Source organism: Vombatus ursinus, unplaced genomic scaffold (assembly GCF_900497805.2).
Source record: "Vombatus ursinus unplaced genomic scaffold, bare-nosed wombat genome assembly UNPS02014781.1, whole genome shotgun sequence".
Lineage (NCBI taxonomy): Eukaryota > Metazoa > Chordata > Mammalia > Diprotodontia > Vombatidae > Vombatus > Vombatus ursinus.
Window position 1 is genome coordinate 7,219,656 of NW_020954559.1, and position 21,454 is coordinate 7,241,109.

A 21,454-nucleotide genomic window follows, 5' to 3' on the forward strand; every position below is an offset into this window, starting at 1 on the left:
CCCTGGATATTTCCTCAATTCATTTATCAAGATCCTGTAGCATTTTATACAATTTCCCTTTTTTTAAACATCCTTCCCCTGGCAGTCCATATCATCCTCCACAGGGAACTGTGATTTGCACACTGGTTCCACAGATCTTTTCCTTCTCAAGGCAACCTGTTCATTTGGTCAACTTCTCCCCCTCCTTCAATACCTTTCTTCTCTCATTTCCCTATTGGCTTAGAGTATTATGAGTGCCTAATGGGTAAGGGTGGGGGTGGAGGAGGGAAAAGTATGGAATTGGTAGGCTAAGTCCCTAAGAAGATTTCTTGTACAAGAAGACCTGAGAAGTTTATGGAGGCCTAACCCCTTTAGATTATCAATGAAGGAGTTAAGAAAGGCAGGACCTAGGGGAAAATCAAAAGTCTTTCCAAGAGGGTCCTATTGGACACAACACAATAGAAATGAGATAATTGCAAAGTCTGTATGCCTCAATAACCAGAACTTGTTAATTCCACTTAATGCTCTTCCAGAGCAGTACTAAGTTCTGAAGAATCCAGACAGTCATGATGAATATAATGTCACATAAAGGTCATATAATTGAGCCTACCTTAATTTGTAATTTTTCTTTTTAAAGTCACATGAATCAGGCTGAAAAGTCATTCTGAAATCTACATTTGTGTACATCTTTACAAGGTCCTTAAAGGTGGCATACGATGAAATTCAGTTGACTTGACATGACTTGGATTTCAAGTCAAAAGAAAATGCCAAGTTAGGTACTTTCCAGTACCTTATATTTTTCTAGATTTTTGCAAATCATATTATTATTTTGGTTTAATCTGATGCACTTCCATTTAGCCACTGATTTACTGGCCAAAGAGAAAATGAACCTGCATAGACAGAAGAAATAAAATTCCATTTGGCCAATTAATTTTATTTCTTTCTAATGCCTTGAATCTATGTATGAACATTCATCCTATTTCCATCCTTGGAATAGGTACTTTTCAAAACTCAAGGAAAACTTAAAAACAAATGCTTTAGTATTTTGATGAAACAATTCATATATTGTTATATCTCAGTTATTGAGAAATGATTCATGTGGCCGATGCCTTTTTTATATAAATTCTCTAGTTTATCAAAATGCATATCCATATTTCTCAAATAAATGATTTGACTACTGAGCTAGTATCCCCAGAACAAAAGCATTCCAGGATAATTCATAATCAATAGTTATGTTGTCTTAATAGCCTCAAAAAACTTTGTAAATGCTAATTAACCCATATGCCAGTCATATATGCAAGCAGGTAATGAGCTCCTATCTTTTATAGAGGAAACTGACAAGCATTAAGGCTGATAGTTTATGCCTAGGCCAAATTGGTTGTTTAGGAGTAAGGCAAGACTCTTTCCTATTGTATACCAGATGGTACCTGGCAAAAGGAGAAAGAAATATTCTCAAATATCCTACCACTGGTCTTTTGGTGGAGGTTTCTTTTTCCAGTACATTGCTTTCTTTCTCATCTTATCTAATATTATGTCTCTGTACTACCTTTATGCTTTCCAAATAACATGCAGGTAGCTAGTCCATCAGTCTTAGCAAAGGAAGCAAGTGTTCATTCTCCATTGTGCTACCCCTTAGTCACTAAAACAGTAATGTGTATGGCATCATCTTGCTCCTCTATGGATATGGAAAGGAGGAGGGTTTTAAAGACCTAAGGACAGGTGTGTAGGGAAGTGTGTCTTATTTTGTGCAATAGACAACATTCTAGGAAATCTAGTCTTTTAATTCAAATTATATTTTAAATGAATTCTAGGAAAGAGCTCACTAAAATCTATAAAGTGAAAAATCTTAAATTTGTGAATAACAACACAATTTATGTTTTTTTGTTAGCTCAGATTTTCATACAGTAGGTCATTTTAAATAGCAGAATGGTAGGAGCAATACCCTAATTCCCCATGCAATTTGACTAAGGTATTGAGGTATTGAGATGAGACTCAATTCTTGGTTGTCTCAGGGGACTGGAGGTTCAGACTCTTGACATCACTTCTTGGTCACCTGAGTTACATAGGAGCCACAAGGAGTTTCAATGACACTTTGATGCTTACTTGGTGCATTACTATGCACAGCTCATGCAAGGAAGCTTTAGCTCAGATGAATCAACCTGAGGTATCCTCAAAATCTATCCTTGTTGAATATCCTTCTCCTACTATGGCTAGGTAAACCTTTTCACTAACTCTTGAATGATCTACAAGTGTCTGATTTTTGTTTTAGTACTGAACTTAAAAAAAAAAACAAACTATCAGAAGACTGACCTGAGTCCAGCTCAGCACAAATAACAATCCTTGATGCATATGACATTGTAACTCCAAGTCTTTGCCCCAGACTATTCCCAATTCCTGAGATGCAGTTCCGCCTGATCTCTGCCTCTCAGAGTCCTTAGTTTCTTTTAAATCTCAGTTCATGTTATCTCCTACGTGAAATCTACTTAGGAAATTAAAATTATGCTGGATCATTTAATAATTGATTCTTTTCTATAAATGACCGTATTCCCCATTTTGTCAAGCTCCTTTTGTCATTTAAGGTCAAATAGCATGGCTTTGGTCTAATAGCCAAGACTACAAGAGGCAGACAAGTCCCATATAGCAATTAACATTCCTTAATTCTCAGAGAGGAGTGATCAGCCACACCCAAATGCCAACCCACTTTCCACAGCTGTAGCCAGTTGTAATATTCCCCAACTACCCATGTCTCTTCCTTTCCTGCTTGTCAATAAAGATGGTCTTCCCTTTCTCATTGTGGCCACTATTGATAAACTTATCTTGCTCCAAGAACTATCTTAGTTTCCCTTTATTGCATTTTACTTGCCACACTATCCTCATTCCCCTCTCCCCACTCCACAATTTTCTGTGTATTTACTTTGTATGTAATCATATACTCTATATAATTTGTTTTTACTTATTTGAGTGCACATTGTTTATGTTACCATATATTCATGACACCCCCACTCCTCCCAAATAGAAGGGACTAGGAAAAATGCATAGAGTGCTGAACTTGGGAATCAGGAAAGACCTGAGTTTGAATCTTGACTCTGACACTTAGTAGCCATGGGACCCTTTGCAAGCCACTTAACCTCAGTTTCCTCATCTATAAAATGGGGTTAATAATAGCCCCTACTTCATGGAGTTGTTGTGAGGGTCAAATGAGATAATACATGTAAAAGTGCTTTGCAAACCTTAAAGCTCCATATAAATGTTAGCTACTAGCTACTGCCATGTAAGCTGAACTGGGTCTGTTTTGTTTTTGTCTCTGAATGCCTAGCTCCTAGCTTAATAAATGCTTGAATGAATGGCCCTTCCAATTGTTTGAAGACAGTAATTACGTTTTTCCTCAATCTTCTCTAGAATAAACATACTCAGATGTTTGAGTTGATCCTTATATGACATGATTTAATTTCATTACTGTTCTGGTTACCCTCCTCTGGACACAGGTCAGATCATTAAATCCCTTCATACTACAATGTGGCATTTATAATTAAACACTTATTCAAGTATATTCTGACCAATAATCTGTACTCTGGACTTGTATCACCTCTCTTGTTCTGTTTATTTTAATAATACAACTCAAGAGTATATTTGATTTCTTTTTATATTTGAATTTTTGACTGCACATGATATATGAGTTTGCAGTTTACTAAAACCTGCAGGATTTTTTTTGTCTAGACATATCTTTCCCATACAGCCCTTATATAATTTTTAACAAATATAAGGACCTTATAGTTTCCTTATTAAGTTTCATCTTAATAGTTTTCTTCCCTTGCTCCCTTATCATCCTAGCTTGTAAAAATCTTTTCAGATCCCAGTTCTGACACCCAATGCATTATCCCTGCTGGCTTCCTATTATTACCTATAAATTTGAAAAACCTTCCATCTATAGCTTCATTCAAATCACTGATTAAAAATAATGAAGCAAACCTCCAATTTAAGGAGGAGAATCAAGCCAAAGATATCTTCATCCTTCTCCCTGCAACAGTGCTGACCCATCTCCAGGACTTTCCCTACCATGCCTTCTTGCTGGGTACCTTTTCCCCATTTTCTCATTTTCGGCTTCCTTTTATATACTGTCTTACCTCCATTAGAATGTAAGCTCCTTTAGGGCAAGAATTTTCTTTCTTTTTACTTTTAGAAAAAGTCCAGTTTAGCTAAGCTTATGTTAAAAAAATACCCTCATTATGGAAAATTTTTAATTTCCTTTTATTATTTAGGAGACAAGACCACCCCTTCTACAAATTTTGGTTAACTAAAAGTAACCTCACCTGACCAAAACCTGCCTCATAGGATGTGAAAATTTACTTAAAGTCTAAAAGTTCCTTAGATAAGAATCGAGAGGAAGAATCTCAATTATCCCCAATTCTTTGGCCATACGTAAATCTTCCTCTTCAATCAGCCTATTTGTGAACCCTCTAAATGTAGTTTAATTTGTAACAGGACTTAACTGACCTACAAAGTCTGTTTGACTTGATTTATGTATGAAATTATGACTAACAATTTGTTCAAGTTTTGTGACATTGTGACATTGAAAAAAGCATTGGGATTATGGATCTACCTTCTTTAACTTTTGTGGCCTAAGAGGAATGTAAGATTTCGCTATGTAAAAGAACTATTTTTCTGCCACTCTGACATAATTTTGTCTATAAGAGGTCTTGTTAGACTCCTAACAGGGGCTCAGATTTTCTCTGAGGCCTGATCTATATCTGAGCTTATAAAACTTGCATATTTATCTCTAATTTCTGCATTGACAGCAGCTACCTACCACATATTTCTCCTATAACACCCCCACAGTGCTACCCATATTTCTCTATTTGCATTTCCATTACCACCTTCCTAGTTCATATCCTATTACTCTTCCTTGGATGACTGATTATAAGAATCCTGGTTGGTCTGGTTGCTTCCAGTCTCTTCTCTCCTCCAATCCATCGTACACACTGTGCTGATTTAATCTGCCCAAATATAAATAGTGCACTTCTTCCCTCAAAACCACTTCATGGTTCCCTAAAGTCTCCTGAATAAAATTCAAATTATTTATCATGGAATTAAAGATGCTTCAGAATTTAGTTTGAAACTACCATTCTATACTTCTTACACTATTTCCCTTCAGTTATTTTATGTTCCAGTCTAGTTATACTACTCAACATGACTTGAGTTGAATCCCTCACTCCCTTACCGACTTCTGTGAGAAGCCTTTGATCACTGCGCCCTATGCCAGAAATACATTTCCCTCCACCTTCATCTGTTGAAATCCTGCCCATCCTCCCAGGTCAAATTCAGGTGACCTCTCACATATGGTGCCTTCCATTTCCCTACTCAAAACTGATCTCTTCTCCAAGTCTTACCTATGCATTTATAGTTTAATTTATATTCATTTGTATTCATTATATTCATCTTTCCCATTAGATTGTAAGCTCCTTGATGACAATGTTAATGTTTTTATTTATCCTTTCATTTTCCTCAGCATCTAGCATAGTGCTGTGCCCCATAGCAGGCATGCCATAAATGTTTGTTGAACTGAATTATTTTGAACACAAGGGACATGGAATTAGTAAGGCTTACTTTAGCTAATATTTTGCTTAAGACAACAGTACATGTGGTTGCCTAAAATATAGTGATTACTCTGAATTAATGCATCATTTAAAATCAAAGTATCAACAAAGTTTTTCTGCAAACGTGCACATATTTTATTTAAATAAATACAACAAAAACACACAGTTTATTCTCATCATTTCTAAAATACTTATGAGACACCTATCATTACCAACTGTACTGATTTTTAAACTGCATTTCTGTCTTGTGATGGGAAAGCGGGCTTTGCAAAACAATATTCAAAATATTAAAAACAGTATTCATTCTCCAAAGACTGAAAATATAATTTAATATAAATAATTCTCCCTTCATGTATTTTAAATATGAATGTTTTTAAAACAGAATGACACATACAATAGCTTATTTCTCTATAAAGTATAAGTTACAAGAGTTTTTCATTTGATTAATTCTAGAAGAGCCAATCTGTGTGTACAATTTTGGATCCAAGATGCAGATAAAACTATCTTCTTAAAAACATATGAAACATAACTTTTGTTTAAAATTAAAGATGCCTAATTTTATTATATAGATCCCAACTTTAATTATCCAAAATAATAAGTCTAGTTCAACTTATCCTACTCTACCTGAAGACCTTATTGCCAATTTATTAATGTACCTTACCATCAACTTAAAATTAACACTTGTAGTATATATTACTCTCTTATTGTAAGGAAGAGTCTATGACCATGAACTTAGAATTAGGAAGATCTGTAGAATTAGATTCCTTCATGTGTGAGATACAGGCTAGTTCCAAAGCAGTGTATTTAAAAGCACCAATAAAAAAAGATATGTCCTTTACTTAGCAGCTATTATTAAAATGGGTCATTTTAATTATTTCAAATGTTTGAAAATGTATTTTACTGCCACTTCATTGAAATTTCTAATTCTCTTGAGCTATGTTCTGTAATCACCTTTGCTTCACAAACAGTAATTATTTTCTCTTGACCATAAAAATCATCAAGTGTTAATTTGCTGAAAAGATATTTAGTCCTTCAGCTTTTAATTATCCAATTTCCTTTCAATTTCTGAAAATTAAAATTGCTTTGCTACACCTAATAATGCTTTGTAAGCACAGGTTTTGAACTCATAAACATTAAAGATGCGCTAGCTACCCACTTCAGTGAGTCCTCTTGGGCAAAACGAAGGGCTTTGCTTATCAGGAAAGCTAGTTTCATATCAAGTAATGCTTTTCTTCCTGCAACTCACCCTTTTTCAAAGAATCAGTTACCCAAAGTTCTTGTAGAATTTTATACTTTTTCTTAAGAGTTCTACGAAAAGCTTTAAATTCCTCAACACGACTGTGATCCTCCCCAATGATTACATGGGACACTCCTTCTTCTAAACATGAAATGACTTTTGCTCCATGAAACCGCAACTCCAGGGCTTTAATGGATAGCCTGCTTCCCTGGATTTGGGTAGTGAGGTCATTAATAACAGCATATACATCCACATATATGACACACTGTCGGAACATACTGAGAGGGCAGCTGTCCCAGGAATAACGATATTCTAAATCTGCAATTACTGAAGACATTCCTTTAGGACTATTTTCCTTCACATTTTTAATTCTTGAGAATACTTCCTTCAGTTGTACCAAATCAGTATCAGCAAAGTAACTGTCACCATAGCAATCATACTCACGGGCAAAATGTTGTTTTGTGGATGGACACATGTGAATCATAAAGCGAGGCTGCCATGGAATGCATTCTTTGGCCTTAAAACACTCTAAGAGCCACTCTGCCTTTACAACATCATGCTTATTTGAAGAGATGATATTTTTCACTCTCACATTCTCAGTACCTGCAACTACACAATATGTGTCTGGGCCAGGGTTCTGTACAATATAACCACCCAATTCTGCTATGCGATTCTCGAGATCCGGTTTTGAATGGCTGTCTGTCCCAGTCATAACACAAAATTCTACATCTTCAAATACATTAGAAATTTTGTTTATGTTAGAAAGATCAGGAGCTTTTAAGTGCTCAATGATTCCAATAGCTTTCTTAACCTTCAAAGCTTTTCGTTTTTTTTCCTGTGGTTCTTCATCATCACCACCTATATAAAGGTGCTTAGAAGCAAGCTTTCCAGATGCTTTCCCTCTAAGGTTTTCTAATTCATCCAGAGTCATACACTCATACCACTCTTTATCTTCTCTTATCTTTTCAATTCGAGGGAATCGTAGAGTACAATCAGTTTTATACATATCACTGCTGACAATTTCTGCTGCTTTAATCTGAACAATGACAGAATTACAAGGCTCAATGTAAACTTCTGGTTTCTCTGTACCACATAAGATGCTATTTGGTGGTGCTCTTTTATGAAATGGTTTCCAGTGTTTGGATAATTTCAAACCAAGATCATACAATTCTTTCATAGTGTATCCAGAACCAACACGACAAAGAGTATGAAACACAGATGGCTTTTCACCAGGAGGGGGTGTTTCTGCTACTGCACACAAAAAATGAGACATCATTCCTCCTCGAGAACCTTTACCCCAATAACCACCAATAATTAAAATGTCCAGTTCGTCCATTAACTCATTTATATACTCTGGCTTAATTTTTAACCATCCTTCACCACGTTTATCTGGCTTGTAAATGGAAAGTGGATTTTTAACCATGATTCCCTCCTCACGTTTATCTATTGCTTCATTTAAGGCATCAATGACTTCTTTTTTAGTGTTAGCTTCTGTTTTCTGTACCACTTCTAGTCTACCTTTTATTGGTGTAAAAACACTATCAATAATTTCATACCTTTTCCTCAGAGTTTCATGCCCCAGTTTTTTATTATTGACCATCAACACGTCAAAAACACAGTAACATGTCTGTAGTTCAGAATCCTCTACCATTCTCTTAATATCAAACTTATTTCCTTTCTGCATGAATGTTTGTGTGTTGGGATTATACGCCATCATCTCACCATCAAGAATACAGTTTTGTATGTTGGTTTTGAAAGCATTATGAATAAATGGTGTTAAAGAACCTTTAAGTGAGGAGTCACCAAACTGTTCAGTGTAATCGTAACCATTTCGAGAAAAGAACTGATACACATCTCCATCTTTATGCATTTGCATACGCTCACCATCTAGTTTTGTCTCTATGTAGAAACTCTGGTGTTTCATGTCCTTTTCGACCCGCTGAATATCTGCCACAGCAGCCAGCATTGGTTTAAAAGCAGAAAATAATGTGATTGAAATATCACTGAGTCCAACTGAAGGATCATGAAGTTCCCTGCAGACTTTTTCTAGATCAGTCGTAACACCATGCAACTCGACAGCATCTCTGTGAAAAAGAGAAAATATAGTTTGTTGGCTAAAACCCAGTTTTAAGTCCTTTATAATCATTCGGATAAGCCACTTCTGTTCAAGAGCTGAACTCTGAGTTATGAGTTGAAGAAGGTTCTTCTTCACCAGATCCTTTCTTCTGGCTGAATTGTTGCTAGCAATCAGGTCTAAAACATCGTTGACTTGCTGTATGGTTAAGCTCCCTTGCTTTGGACACCGGGGCTTCAACACAAAGTATGCAATCATTGAAAAGTCTCCAGCATCTCCACGAGTTCCAGTTGGTGTTCTGTAGTTTAAAAGTTTCTGAGCATCTCTTCCTTCTTTTGGTAAATTAAGCAACTCAATATAAAGCTTAGCAAACATAGTTTCTTTAATTCCATAGGCCATCCTCTCTCGTTCCAGTTGTGGAAGAATAAGTCTCATGGCTGGATAAAAAGAGTCTGTGACTCCTTTTTCATTTTTATGAAGAGCATCATGAAACTTCCGCCATGAATCTAAAAATTCCTTGAGGTATTTGATTTTTTCTGGACGGGATTTACTTTTTTGTATTCGTTCTAAAGTTGAACACAAATCTGCAAAAGGCACCTGTGATGCTACTGTTCGTGAAGCTTGTGAAGTGGCCATTACAAAGTTAACAAATTCCTCGATTTACCTATGGGAACAAAAAATAAACAACTTTAAGAGCATAAAAGCAGGATCCATGTTCATTATAGGCTCAACATACGTGAGTATATCAGATCACTATGAGCTTTCTTATTATCCATAACAGTAAAGCCACTCAAGTCAAATTTGCCTACACCATCAACTGTTTTACTCCATTCTAACATCATAAACAAATGTATACGTAGAGAGCCAGACTTAAACCTTGCCAGCAGGACTGGTAGTGTTACGATATTAGGAGATACCCTGTCTTCCAGAATTACTGTTACCCCATTGTCAGGGCTACAGCTCACTGTGTAGCCATTGGTATAAGTACTGAGATCTCCCTATACTGCCTCAGGTCTCCTCACTAGGGCAGGGCTCCAGCACACGTGTCCTTGCTTACAAACCATTTTCCTCTTTTTGAAATTAACCTTCTGTTTGATTCTTGACTCACCTGTCTCTAGTCTGCTTTGTTTGGCTCCAGCCACCCAGAGGTTAGAGGCTGGTTCCATCTGGTTGACAGTTACAATGTCACTGGTCTTTTACACTATAGTTGATTTTATATATTTTACTTATCTATATGTGTATCTATATGCATATATATATTATTTTTTGTTAAGTTACTTTTCTTCGTAAGATACACAGAATCCATGGCATTCCTTCAAATTGATTTGTGCCTTTAATGTCAGTCATTAGATTCTTCTATGTTCCTATTCCATAAGAAACCTATGACTCTATGTCCAAGATATTTTTCAGGATCTTAAAGACTGATTCCAAGTCTATCAATCAACAAGCATGAAGTGCTTCCTATGTGCCAGACACTTGGGGTACAAAGATAGAAATTAAACTGTCTCTTTTTTCAAGAAGTTTATGTTCTGCAGGGGGAGTCAATACATACACATGAGTATATACAAGATATATACAAAAGAAACACAAGTTGAATTTGTGGAAGGTTGAGAAAAACTAGCAGCTGGGAGAGCTGGAGAAGCTTCAAAGAGGACTCAACATTTGAACTGAGCTTTGAAGGCAATTAGAGATTATAAAAGATAGTGGTAAAGAGTATGCCAGGCATGAAGGACAGGCTGTATAAAAGAAAGATGAAAGGAAATGGAATGTCATGTGTGGAGACTGCAAGAAGGGCAGTTTGGCTGTCTTGCTGAGTATGTGAAGGGGAGTAATGTCTAACAAGGATGGAAAGAGAGCATGAAGTCAAGTTGTGAAGGTCTTTAAAAATCAAACAGAGGAGTCTGTATTTGATTCTAGAGATTATAAAGAATTTATAGTATGGGAGTATAGAATTTAAGTATGGAAGTAACACAGTTAGGTCTGCACTTCAGGAATATCATTTGAAAGCTTTATGGAGAATAGATATAGGGAACAGACTGAAGGCAAGAAGAGCAAATAGAAGGCTACTGCAACAGTACAGTTAAGACATGAAGGCATAAACTAGCATAGCGGCTTTCTTGAATAGAGAGAAAAGATGGATGCAAGAGAAATTAGGGTAAAATTGACAAGACTTGACAACTGATGAGATTGGATATGTGGGGTAAGGAAGAGTGAAGAGTCAAGGATAACAATAAAGTGAACTTGGATGACTGGAAGGAAATTGAGAAGAGGAGTAGGTTTTATTGAGATGTCTTGTGAAGGAAACTGAGGAAGATCTTCCCCAGCTCCCTCGTGAAACCACCTCATGACCTGACATAAAGAATGTAAACTGGAGCTATGCACAGCCAAGGGTACCATGGAAACAGAACATTAGGTGACCAGCAAACTATGTTACCTGGGAAAGCAATTCTTATCTCAAGGAACATTTTTCTTGAGAGAAGTGTGTAACTGTCTAAGGACCTGATTCCCTCCTTGGAGACTTACACAACAAAGAGGTACTTGGGGCTCTGATCAAGCTCCCACCTTTGTTAGAATGTGTGCATATCCAGGACCTGAGCTCAGCAAGGATATATACACAAAACAAAATACTAAGATTGATTTTCCCTGGTTTACATAGATATAAAAGGGGCATCTGAAAGGGGATTTTTTGGAGTACTTTGATGTCAGATAGGGACTCGGAATCTCTGTTGTTGTTCAAGGGCGGACCAAGTTCATGGCCTTGTTGTTGGTTTGGAGCAGAACACTGCTCCTTTGGCCTCCTGATCGGACTTCTTGATCATCTCCAGTTTCTCAGGTCTTGCAGGAATTTGAGCTCGCCTGGTCAGTGAGTGTTTATCCTTTCTTTTCTTATTCCTCCTTTTCTTGATTTTGATTATTATTTATTGCATTGAATGTTATTCTTATCTTTACATGCTTGTGCTGCCTTAATCATTATCAATCATTGTAAAATAAATGTGATTGTTAAGTTTATACTTAGTGCGTATCCTTATATCTTGAGATCCGAACCTAAAGTGAAAGATCTGTGTAGTCTGTAATCTTTTCGGTTACATGCCTATAGACCACTCAATTTGAAATGTTTAGTAAGCAGGCTGTTGATGACATGAGATGTAAGAGAGAGGTCAGGGATGAAAATATGGATTTGGGAGTCATCTTCATAGAATTGAACCCACAGGATCTGATGAATAGGAAGTCAACTTCTTATCTGAATAAGCATTATACTCTTCTGCTTGAGGTCTTACTTGCTTTATACACATAACAGAATAATTGGAGGGCAGATCACCCCAAAGCATCTAACATTTAGGGTGGTATCCCTTGGTATCTAACTACTTGCTGTACTCCTTTTCCTCTGTCTTGACATTTTAACAGCTGTCATCACAGGTCATTTCTCTTTTCTTGATGAGAACCCAATGAAATAACAAAACTGTCTGAGTTTTTGTATAGCTACAAACAGGGAGGCTATCTCCCTTGTAGTTCTGAGATTCTAAAATGTTAAACATTTTTTTCTAAGCAACATTTATAATACCCACCCAAAGCAATTGTTCTTAAGAGCTCTATGCCAATGATTCAGCATAGCATGAAGGTGACCCTGAGTTCTCAAAGGCTATGCCAACAGAGTACAAGTTATGACAGTATCTACTAAACTGCTAGAGATGTTTGCAGTATGATCCCTATAAGAGACAACGTCTACTTTAGGTTAAGCCTAGCTAAGTGCAGAGAGCCTCATCACCACTGGACAGGCCATTTGGTGATAGATTCTTTGGCCATGGAAACCCAAAAAACAAAAAAACAAAGAGCAAAATGGCCTTCAGTTCTGTGTAGCCACCCCTTCTGCTACTACAAAAATGTGGTAGAGCAGTATAAAGGTGACATGGTCCTAAGCACTGCAAAGGTTACTGTTAACAAAACAACTTACATCTCTATGTTTTAAGGTTTGCAAAACTTTTATATTGATTATTTTATTTGAGACTTAAAAACCCTGTGAGGGAAGATACTACAGTTATTATTATCCTCATTCTGTAGATGAGAAAACTGAGATTCTATATTTCATAGAAGTCAAGTGACTTGCCCATAGTCACAAATTCAGTAAGAATCAAGGGCAATATGTGAACCCAGTTATTCGATAATCAAATCCCACATGCTTTTTATTACAGTTTTTAGACTAAAACATTTATTGTTGGTATGCTGAATATCAGATTCTTTTCAAATGTCTAGATTTGACATGCTACTGCATAGGCTGAACTATATCAATATTGACAGTCTCAGTTGTAGCTAGATGTCCCATGGGCATTTCTGATGATGAACTTCATTTCCTGGCAATCTCCTCAATAGCTGCCATCAGCATTATTCCCTCCTCCTCCTAATTCCAGAACTACAATCAAATAAATCAACATCGCCATTGCTCCTAGAAGGGTATATCAATCTATTCCACTATGGTTCTAGTTAACATCCCTGTAACTTTCCAAACCAAAATACCCCTACCTGGTTACCACTTTCCTAAATACATTGTTTCATTCTATTAGAATGTTAACTCCTTAATGGCAGGAATTATCTTGTTTTTTGTATTTGTATCCTTAGTCCTTAACTCAGTGCTGAGTACATTAACAAATACTTTTCCATCCATCCATCCATCCATCCATCCACCCATCCATCCATCCACTGTAATTGAACATGTCCAAAACAGAACTCATTATCTTTTCATCCTCTCTTCTATAACTTCTCTATTTAGGTTGAGAATACCACCATCCTTTCAATCACCTGAGTTTACAATCTTGAAATTACCTTTAACTTTTCCTTCTCCCTTGCTCTTCATATCCAGTCAAATGCCATGTCTTATTGGTTCAACCTCTATAATACGTTTCACATTAATACCATTCTCTCTAACTCCCACAGCCACTACCAGAATTCAAGCACTCAAAATCTCTTGCCTGGATTCTTATGAGACCTAATTGGTCTCCCTAACTCAAGTCTCTCCACTCTCCAATCCCACCTCCATACAGCTACCAAAGGAACATTCCTAAATTACAAGTATAACTATGTCATTTTTCTGTTAAAGAAACTCCTCATTTCTCTACAATAAAAAAAACAACCAACACTGTTTGGCTTTAACCTACATTTCTAGGCTAATTGTATATTACTCTCCATCACACACTATGTTCTATGAAATTGGCCTACATGCTAATCTCTATACATGATATCCCATCTCTATGCCTTTGCATAGGCAATCTTCCATGCCTAAAATATACTCTCACCCCTTATCTCCACCCTGTAGAATCCCTGGTATGCTTCAGAATTCAGTTCAAATGCCATCTCCTACAGGAAACAGCCTAAACTCAGTCATAGTTATGGTTGCTAGACTGTTCTCCATAAGAAATTATTTTGAATCTCTTTTGTATTTACTTTTCTATGTTTAAATTATTCATCCTGATAAAATATAACATTATTCTCAGTGTTCATTACAGGGCCTGGCAGGGATCATACACTTAAAAGGGAGTTCAGAGATCATCAGAGAGAGTTCAACCCTCTCATTTTACATATGAGAAAACTGAGGCACTGTGACTTGATCAAGGTCATACTGGTAGTAAGTAGCAGAGAAGATGTGAACCCAGATCTAATGACTCTTAAATCCTGAGCTCTTTCCAATGAGCTACTTACTGTCTCACTTGGAAAATAGAATAAGAGTGTTTTGGAACAATTCAAAGTTACCAATGCACAAAATTTCTGAATACACATTTATCAGAGACACTAAACCTGAAGAAACGTTAAACACTAAACAACAAGAAACATTACTTTGAAATTTCACATTCCAGTGCTCATGAAAAGTATCTGCAAAAGGACAAACAAAAAAACCAGTTGCAGCTTATATGCCAACATCTATTCAGAGAAGGAGGAAGAGAAATTCTATGAAAAACTAGATAATACCATCCAAATAAAATTAACCTTTGCCTTAATACTCAATGACTCTAAAAAAAAAATCTATTGGAAAATATAACTCAGGCTAAAGAGATAAAGTGATCAAATACACTTTACACAGAATCCTTACACCTATAACAATATTTTATTCAACAGAGAGCTGGGAAGCAACGGACACGTTGAAGATCAAGTAACATCACCAACAACAACAACAAAAAAAAAGGAAATAGATTATCTCTTAACAGACAGGAAACACCTGGTAAACAATGATAGAGTCATTTGTGAATCAACTTGTCTTTATAAAGTCAGACCATTAACTTTTTAGAGTAAAGATGAAAATTAATATCATTTAAGAAGAATAAAAATGAGAAGACATGATATATAATTAAAGTAGCTTCAACCTAAACTATTTAAACAAGACATTGATCCCAACTGCCAAGGGAAAAGACAAAATAACAAACATCAACACAGATTATTACCATCTCTTAAGGAATTTTACCCAATGTAAATAAACTCTTGTAAAAAGAGACTAAAAGAATGCAGAAACTTTTGCCAACAAACACTTGATATCTGTCCTAAGAAGAACAGGATGACAATTAAGGATAATGGCAATTTAGAATAGTTTTAGAATATAAATTTGTTTGTATGATCTTAGGGAAAGAAAGATTTTTAAGAAGCATTGTTCCAGAAAACATCAAGGAGCCATGAAGGGAAAAAATATGTTTATAAAAAGCCTGATGAGGAATTCAATTAAGCCATTATCCCAAAGACATTTAAATATGAAATTTGAAGGCCAAGTGACAGACATAAAAGTAAAAAGATGTGTCCAGATTACTACAATAAACTACTCTTTCAATCAATGTCAAATAGGCCACCACACTTGGCCTCTAACTTCACAACCCCCAATTTGCTGTAAAAATGGCACTAAAGATGGGAAGAACAGTTAGACAAAAGTAAGAAGACACAGAAGTCGTTCATGCTAAAGTCAATGAAAATTTGATTACACTAAGGAATTAATCACCAAGATATCTAAAAGAGGGAACAATGTCAAATACGTGGCAAAAATCAAATATTATTAGCACCCAAAAATGGCCCCTGAGAAGTAGTTATTGACTAATAACATCTGTGCCTAGTTTCTGATCACTTCAAAAATCTTTATTTTAATTACTGAGGACATACTTGACGGTCAGAGTAGCAAACATTAGACTTTTTCAAACAATATGCTGTAAAAGACTTTATTTTAGTTTTGTAGCCACACACTTAAATCAAAGTGCAGAAAATATAAAATTTCATTGAGCTTGTGGTTTGTTGGTTATAAAAAGACATCTCATTTGGTAGAACAAAATGTTGCCTTAAAAACTCTTGTCCAACAAGGTGTTTCCATCTGCTTTTCCATTGCACCGTTGAGGTTTTTCCATTTAATTTGCAACTGAAACTTCCTATATGTGTGGTCTTTTTCATTAGATTGTGAACTAGCTGAGAGAAGAGACTGTCTCTACTTTCTTATTTATGTCCCCTGTGCTTAGCACAGTGCTTGGCACATAGAGATCACTTTATAAATGCTTTTTCATTCATTCATTCACTCCTGTTAAAATCATACAGAATATTTTGAAAGATGCAACAGAGATAACTTTGCTATCCCACTTATTATCAAGTAGAGCATAAAAGACGCAGACATATGCTCACCAAAGGTATTTGCCAGTGTCACTGAAGATGTCTACTGCAAAGTCCAAACAGAAGGATTCCCTGTGGATGGTGATGTCCTTCAGATGTAAATATGGAAACACTGTGGAGCAACCTAAAATCAGATCCAAAATAGTTCAAAAAGAGTTTGGCTTAACTCTGAACTAAGTTAAAATCAAGTGAATGAGGAATGCCTAGAGAATATAATTTAATACTTATTTGGATGAACATAAATCAGCAAAGACATGTTGATAAAGAACTGCACACCCAAATTGGTCTAAAATGTATCATCAAAGAGATACAGTACAGAAAAAAAGTTGGGCTGCTCAAGTATCAAGAACAATAGATAATATAGAAAGTTCTTGTCTTTCACTGGTACCCTTTTGTCAAGAGATCTGGGGGGAAACCACCAGCTAACTGGGTGAACCCCTTGTGAAGGATTTAGGGTAGGGACATGGACAAGGATCATACTGGAAGAGAAGGCATTGATTTCTACTACCTGATGAAAAATCAGGCAGCTGTCATCTTATTATAGAAGTAAAAGCCAACTGAGATGGGGGGAGGGGTGCGTCAGGGACTGGAAGGGAGAATGATTTGACATTCAACGATAAAGAAAGAATTCCAAGGAAAATAAAATTATAAGTAAAGGTCAGACTGTGGCTAACTTGCCCCAAATGTGAAAGAAGTGTTGAAAAGAAGCTACTTTACATTTCATGAATGAGGAATCGGGGTGGGGTGGGGAAGGGCAGAAAAGGGGAAAGTATTGATTCAGTCTGTTTTGGGGGGGGGGATAGAGAAAAGTTACTAAGTTAAAGTTTTTAGTTCATAGGATCAAAGACCTAGAGATGAAAGGGCCTTCAGAGGCCATCAAGTCCAACCTCCTGATTTAAAAAATGAAGAAACTGTTAAGTCCAAAAGGTTAAGCCAAATTTATACAAGTAGTAAATGTCAGGAGTTGGATTTGAACCCAGGGCTCTGGCTCCTCACAAGGTCCTTCCTAAAATAACAATAATTCTTATTCCATTGTGCTTTAACGTTTATAAACATTTTTCTCACAAGATGTCAATGAGGTAGGTGGTACAAGAAGCCTTATTTCCATATTCCAGAGGAGAAAATTGAGGCAGTTTGGTATAAAGAGGAAAAGGACCTGAGGTCAAATTCTGCCTTTAATGCTTACTACCTATGTGACCTAAGTCAAGTTACTCAACCGTCCCGGGCCTCAGTTTCTTTATCTGTAAACTAAAGGAAGGGGCTGTTGTATTAGACGGCCTCAGCTCCAGATCTATAATCCCACGATTCCATTACAGTTCAATGACTTTTGCCTAACTTGGGGACACACCCTAGTAAACGTCAGGGCTGGGACATGTACGCAGTTCCTCTAACTTCAAGTCCAGAGCCCATAACCAGGTCCAGGTCTGCTTCTCTTCCCCCAGAGGAGGCTTCAGCAGGTTCGGGATTCTGTACCTGGGCTGGGGGATGCTGGGAGGCGGTTAGGAGGTTGCTGATGGGGAAAGGAATGCAGAGGGAAAGGTCAGCTATGCGATGCTAGAGCCGAGGGGGAGAAAGAAGAGAAGAGAAAGGAGCCCAAACTCACCGCCCTGCTCCCCAGCCCCGCCTCACTTCACTCCCAGGGTCCGCAGGCCCCTCGGCTGGGTCCCGGCTCCGCTTGAGAGAGCTCGGCTCGCTGCGGCTCGCTGCTGCAGGTTCGGCAGAAACCTGAAACCTGCACAGGCGCAGTCGGGAGAGAGCGCCGGCTGGACACCCCCCCCCGGGAGCTACTGCGCATGCCTCGGGCATTCCACCCGGCGCACTGGGTTCGCTCTGTGAGGTTTAGAATGGTTAAGCTTGTTAGAAAAGGGAAGGACCCTTTCCTTTGGTCAGAAGAGGAAACTGAGGTTCAGAGAGATTAAATGATATGCCCAAGGTCCCAGGTCTGGTAAATTAGGCAGAACACGGACTTGAACCAGGCAGGGAAGGCTGGGGAGGCAGGACTCTACTTTGGTGCTTTTTAGTGGTCACCGAAATGGGAAAGCTCTCCCTTCCTCTTGGCCCTCTACCCTACTCACACCCCTGAACACACCACTGCCTTGCAACAGGGGTTATTTACAAAGAGACTGACCAACTAGAAGGGAGAATTCTTGGCAGACAAAAATAGAAAATAATAGTAGCTAATAATGTTTTTTGAAGGTTTTTGAAGGGCTTCACATGTTATTTGATGTTCACAACAACCTGTTAGGTAGGTGCTATTATAATCCCCTCCCTTATACAGGAATAAACTGAGGCACACAGGTTAAGTGACTTGCCCTGGGTCACAAGTTTGAATTCTGAGGCTGAATTCAAACTCAGGTCCACCTGACTCATCTGCTGTGCTACCTAGTGCCCTCTTAATAACACAAGCGACTTGTCACAAATGTCCCAACCCACTGTAACCAAAGGAAATCAGGCTGACATGATCGATAAGATACAGGCTGGGAGAAGAAAAAAGAATTGGGTTTGAACCCCCTTTGTGGTACTTACCAAAGTTTTGACATCTTTGAGCTTCAGTTTCCACATCTATAAATCAGAATAAATAAATAGTCATTAGGCACTAAATATGTGCCCAGCACTAAGATAATATCTATAGTACTCATCTCACAGGGTTGTATTGAGGCCTAAATGAAATAGTATAATGATAAGTTGTTTGCTTTTGCAGAATATAAATAAAATGTCATCTATTGTTTCAATTTAGAAACTTGTTTCTATCTTTACATCCTATCTAGTAACAACTTTTAATCAAATGGAAGAGAATATCAGTGTCTCTTAGTAATAGAGGCCTACTCTATGTGTCCTGGATTGCTTCTCTCAATTGTGTCCCACACTGTTTTATCCGTTGTATCCACAGGGAAAAATAAATCTATATTACTCTGAGTTTGGACCTGTTCAGCCATGTTGATAATAGTATTCAGAAAACATCCATTTTGGGCTATTTTCTAGAGTGTGAGCCTGTCCAATAATAAAAATCCTGGTGGCTTCAAAAAAAAAACAAATCAGCAACAGTAAAACAAAATAAAGAATCAGAGAATTCAACTCAATACATATTTATTAAGTTCTTACTAAGGGCAAAGTACTGTCCTAGGCACTGGGAACTTAAATACAAAATGAAAATTAGTCACTTTCCTTAAAAGGGCTTACATTATACTCAGTACATCAATATATATATCCATCTGTATATGTGTATATGTACATAAATATATACTTGAATATATAAACACACATAATATACATAGCAATATTTAAATGGGTACATTTACATATGTCTATATATATTTACACACATAAAATATACACATTTAAATGAATATATGTATTTATTAAATGTATATGTATTTATTAAATGAATATATATGTATTTAAATGGATAAAAAGAGTGCCACAGTTGACATCAATAAAATATGAAGGTAGTGGGAGATCAGAGAAAGCTTCCTGTATGAGATAACACCTGATAATTTAAAATGGAAAAGAAGGGTGTCCAGGGCAGCAAAAGAAAAAGTTCTGAACAATAAGTTGAGATTTAGATTGTAGTCTAAATTTTATCGGTAATACCCACTGTACAAGTCAATCACCCCTTGTGAGGCTCAGCTTCCTCAGCTTTTGTAAAACAAGGGGGTTAGGTTGTCTTTAAGATTCTTCCCACTGCTAAAATTGTATATCTTAAAATTTTTAATTTAGTTTTAAAACATGACATACTTCAGACTGTATGTAAAATTCTTCTGTATTGTACCTGGGGAAAAGAGCTTTCCTCCTTAATTGGACTGGAAAAGATTCATAAAACTGTACAGCTGGAAGAAACCTTTGGCATAATTTACACAATAACCTTATCGTTACTGCTGAGGAACACGATGCCCAGAAAGGTTAAATGTCTTGTCCAAAGCCGTAATTAGTGACAGAATTGGGACAAGAACGAAGGCTGGAGGGGCTGAGAGGTATAGTCAGAGGAACACGGCATCCAGAATCTAATTTCTTCTGTGGTACTTGATAGCAGTTTGTTTGGGTAAGTCACAACGACAAGCTTGTTAGGTTTCCTTTTAAGAAAAATGCTTTAGAAACCATAAAGGGCTATATAAATACGAGACGTTATCTCCTGGCTCCCAATCTAAGGCTATTTCAATTAATTTTCCTCTGCCAAACTAAATTCTCTCCTGGCTCCCAATCTGGAGCTATTTCAATTAATTTTTGTTCTCTTCCAAAGCCATTTAAAAACCTTTACCGCACCCCTCCCCCCAACATTCAGCTATTTCTCTCAATTCTCCGAATTAATGAAAACCTGTTTTGACACATTCTATGGGTAGTTCTTACTCTCACCAACAATTAAAAACAAAATAAAACAACTTTTATTGGGTAGCCAATAGGAGTGCACGATTTAGGCACTGGGGAGACGAAGGAAGAAAATAAAGAACCCTGCAGATGATGATGACGATGACGTCAGAGAAACCTGCTGGGCTGTGGACTCATGTTAGGACATGCACAGTTGCGGAGAGGAAACCTTCCAGAGGCCCCAGAGCCTAAACCCAGTAGGGTGCTCATTGTGCGCGAGCTCACGTGTCCGCGTATGACGTCACTGACGAACACCTGCGCAGTCGAAATCTAGGGTTTATAAACTCCCAGGCTTCTACGCTCTTTCATCCTTTCGCGTGTACCCCTACGTTTCGGATACCTACAAGCTTTCTTTCCTCTGAGGCCACCGTTCAAATCCCGGAACCAGGGACGGAGGCCCGCCCATACCCCCTCCCACTCTAACCCCGCCTCCCCGGACGCTGGCGCCAGTGCGCATGTCTAGGTGCGCTGGCAGGTACTGGATTTGGGGAAGCTACTGCGGGCGGCTGCGGCCGCTGTGGTTCCTGACGCGGCTGGGGGCGGAAGAGAGGGGAAGGCGGAGGAGTTGGGAGCGTGAGGCCGCGG

The 21,454-nt window shown here is 37.5% G+C and overlaps 1 protein-coding gene across 4 annotated transcripts; it reads right to left on the minus strand.

Annotated features, from left to right (window-relative positions):
• Positions 1-5,703: 5,703 nt before the first annotated feature.
• On the minus strand, positions 5,704-21,302 carry LOC114046120 (DNA ligase 4). Of its 4 annotated transcripts, none has more exons than XM_027866378.1 (4): positions 21,125-21,302; positions 19,034-19,069; positions 16,520-16,631; positions 5,704-9,548 (listed from the first exon to the last, which is right to left on the minus strand). In XM_027866378.1, exon 4 carries the CDS (start codon positions 9,518-9,520, stop codon positions 6,785-6,787), a length of 2,736 nt encoding a protein of 911 aa, XP_027722179.1. In that variant the 5' UTR covers positions 9,521-9,548; positions 16,520-16,631; positions 19,034-19,069; positions 21,125-21,302; the 3' UTR covers positions 5,704-6,784. The 4 variants fall into 4 exon arrangements, with proteins under 4 accessions (XP_027722179.1, XP_027722180.1, XP_027722181.1 ...); XM_027866379.1 differs by having other exon boundaries at positions 21,214-21,243; XM_027866380.1 differs by lacking the exons at positions 19,034-19,069; positions 21,125-21,302 and adding an exon at positions 18,137-18,220.
• Positions 21,303-21,454: the final 152 nt, after the last annotated feature.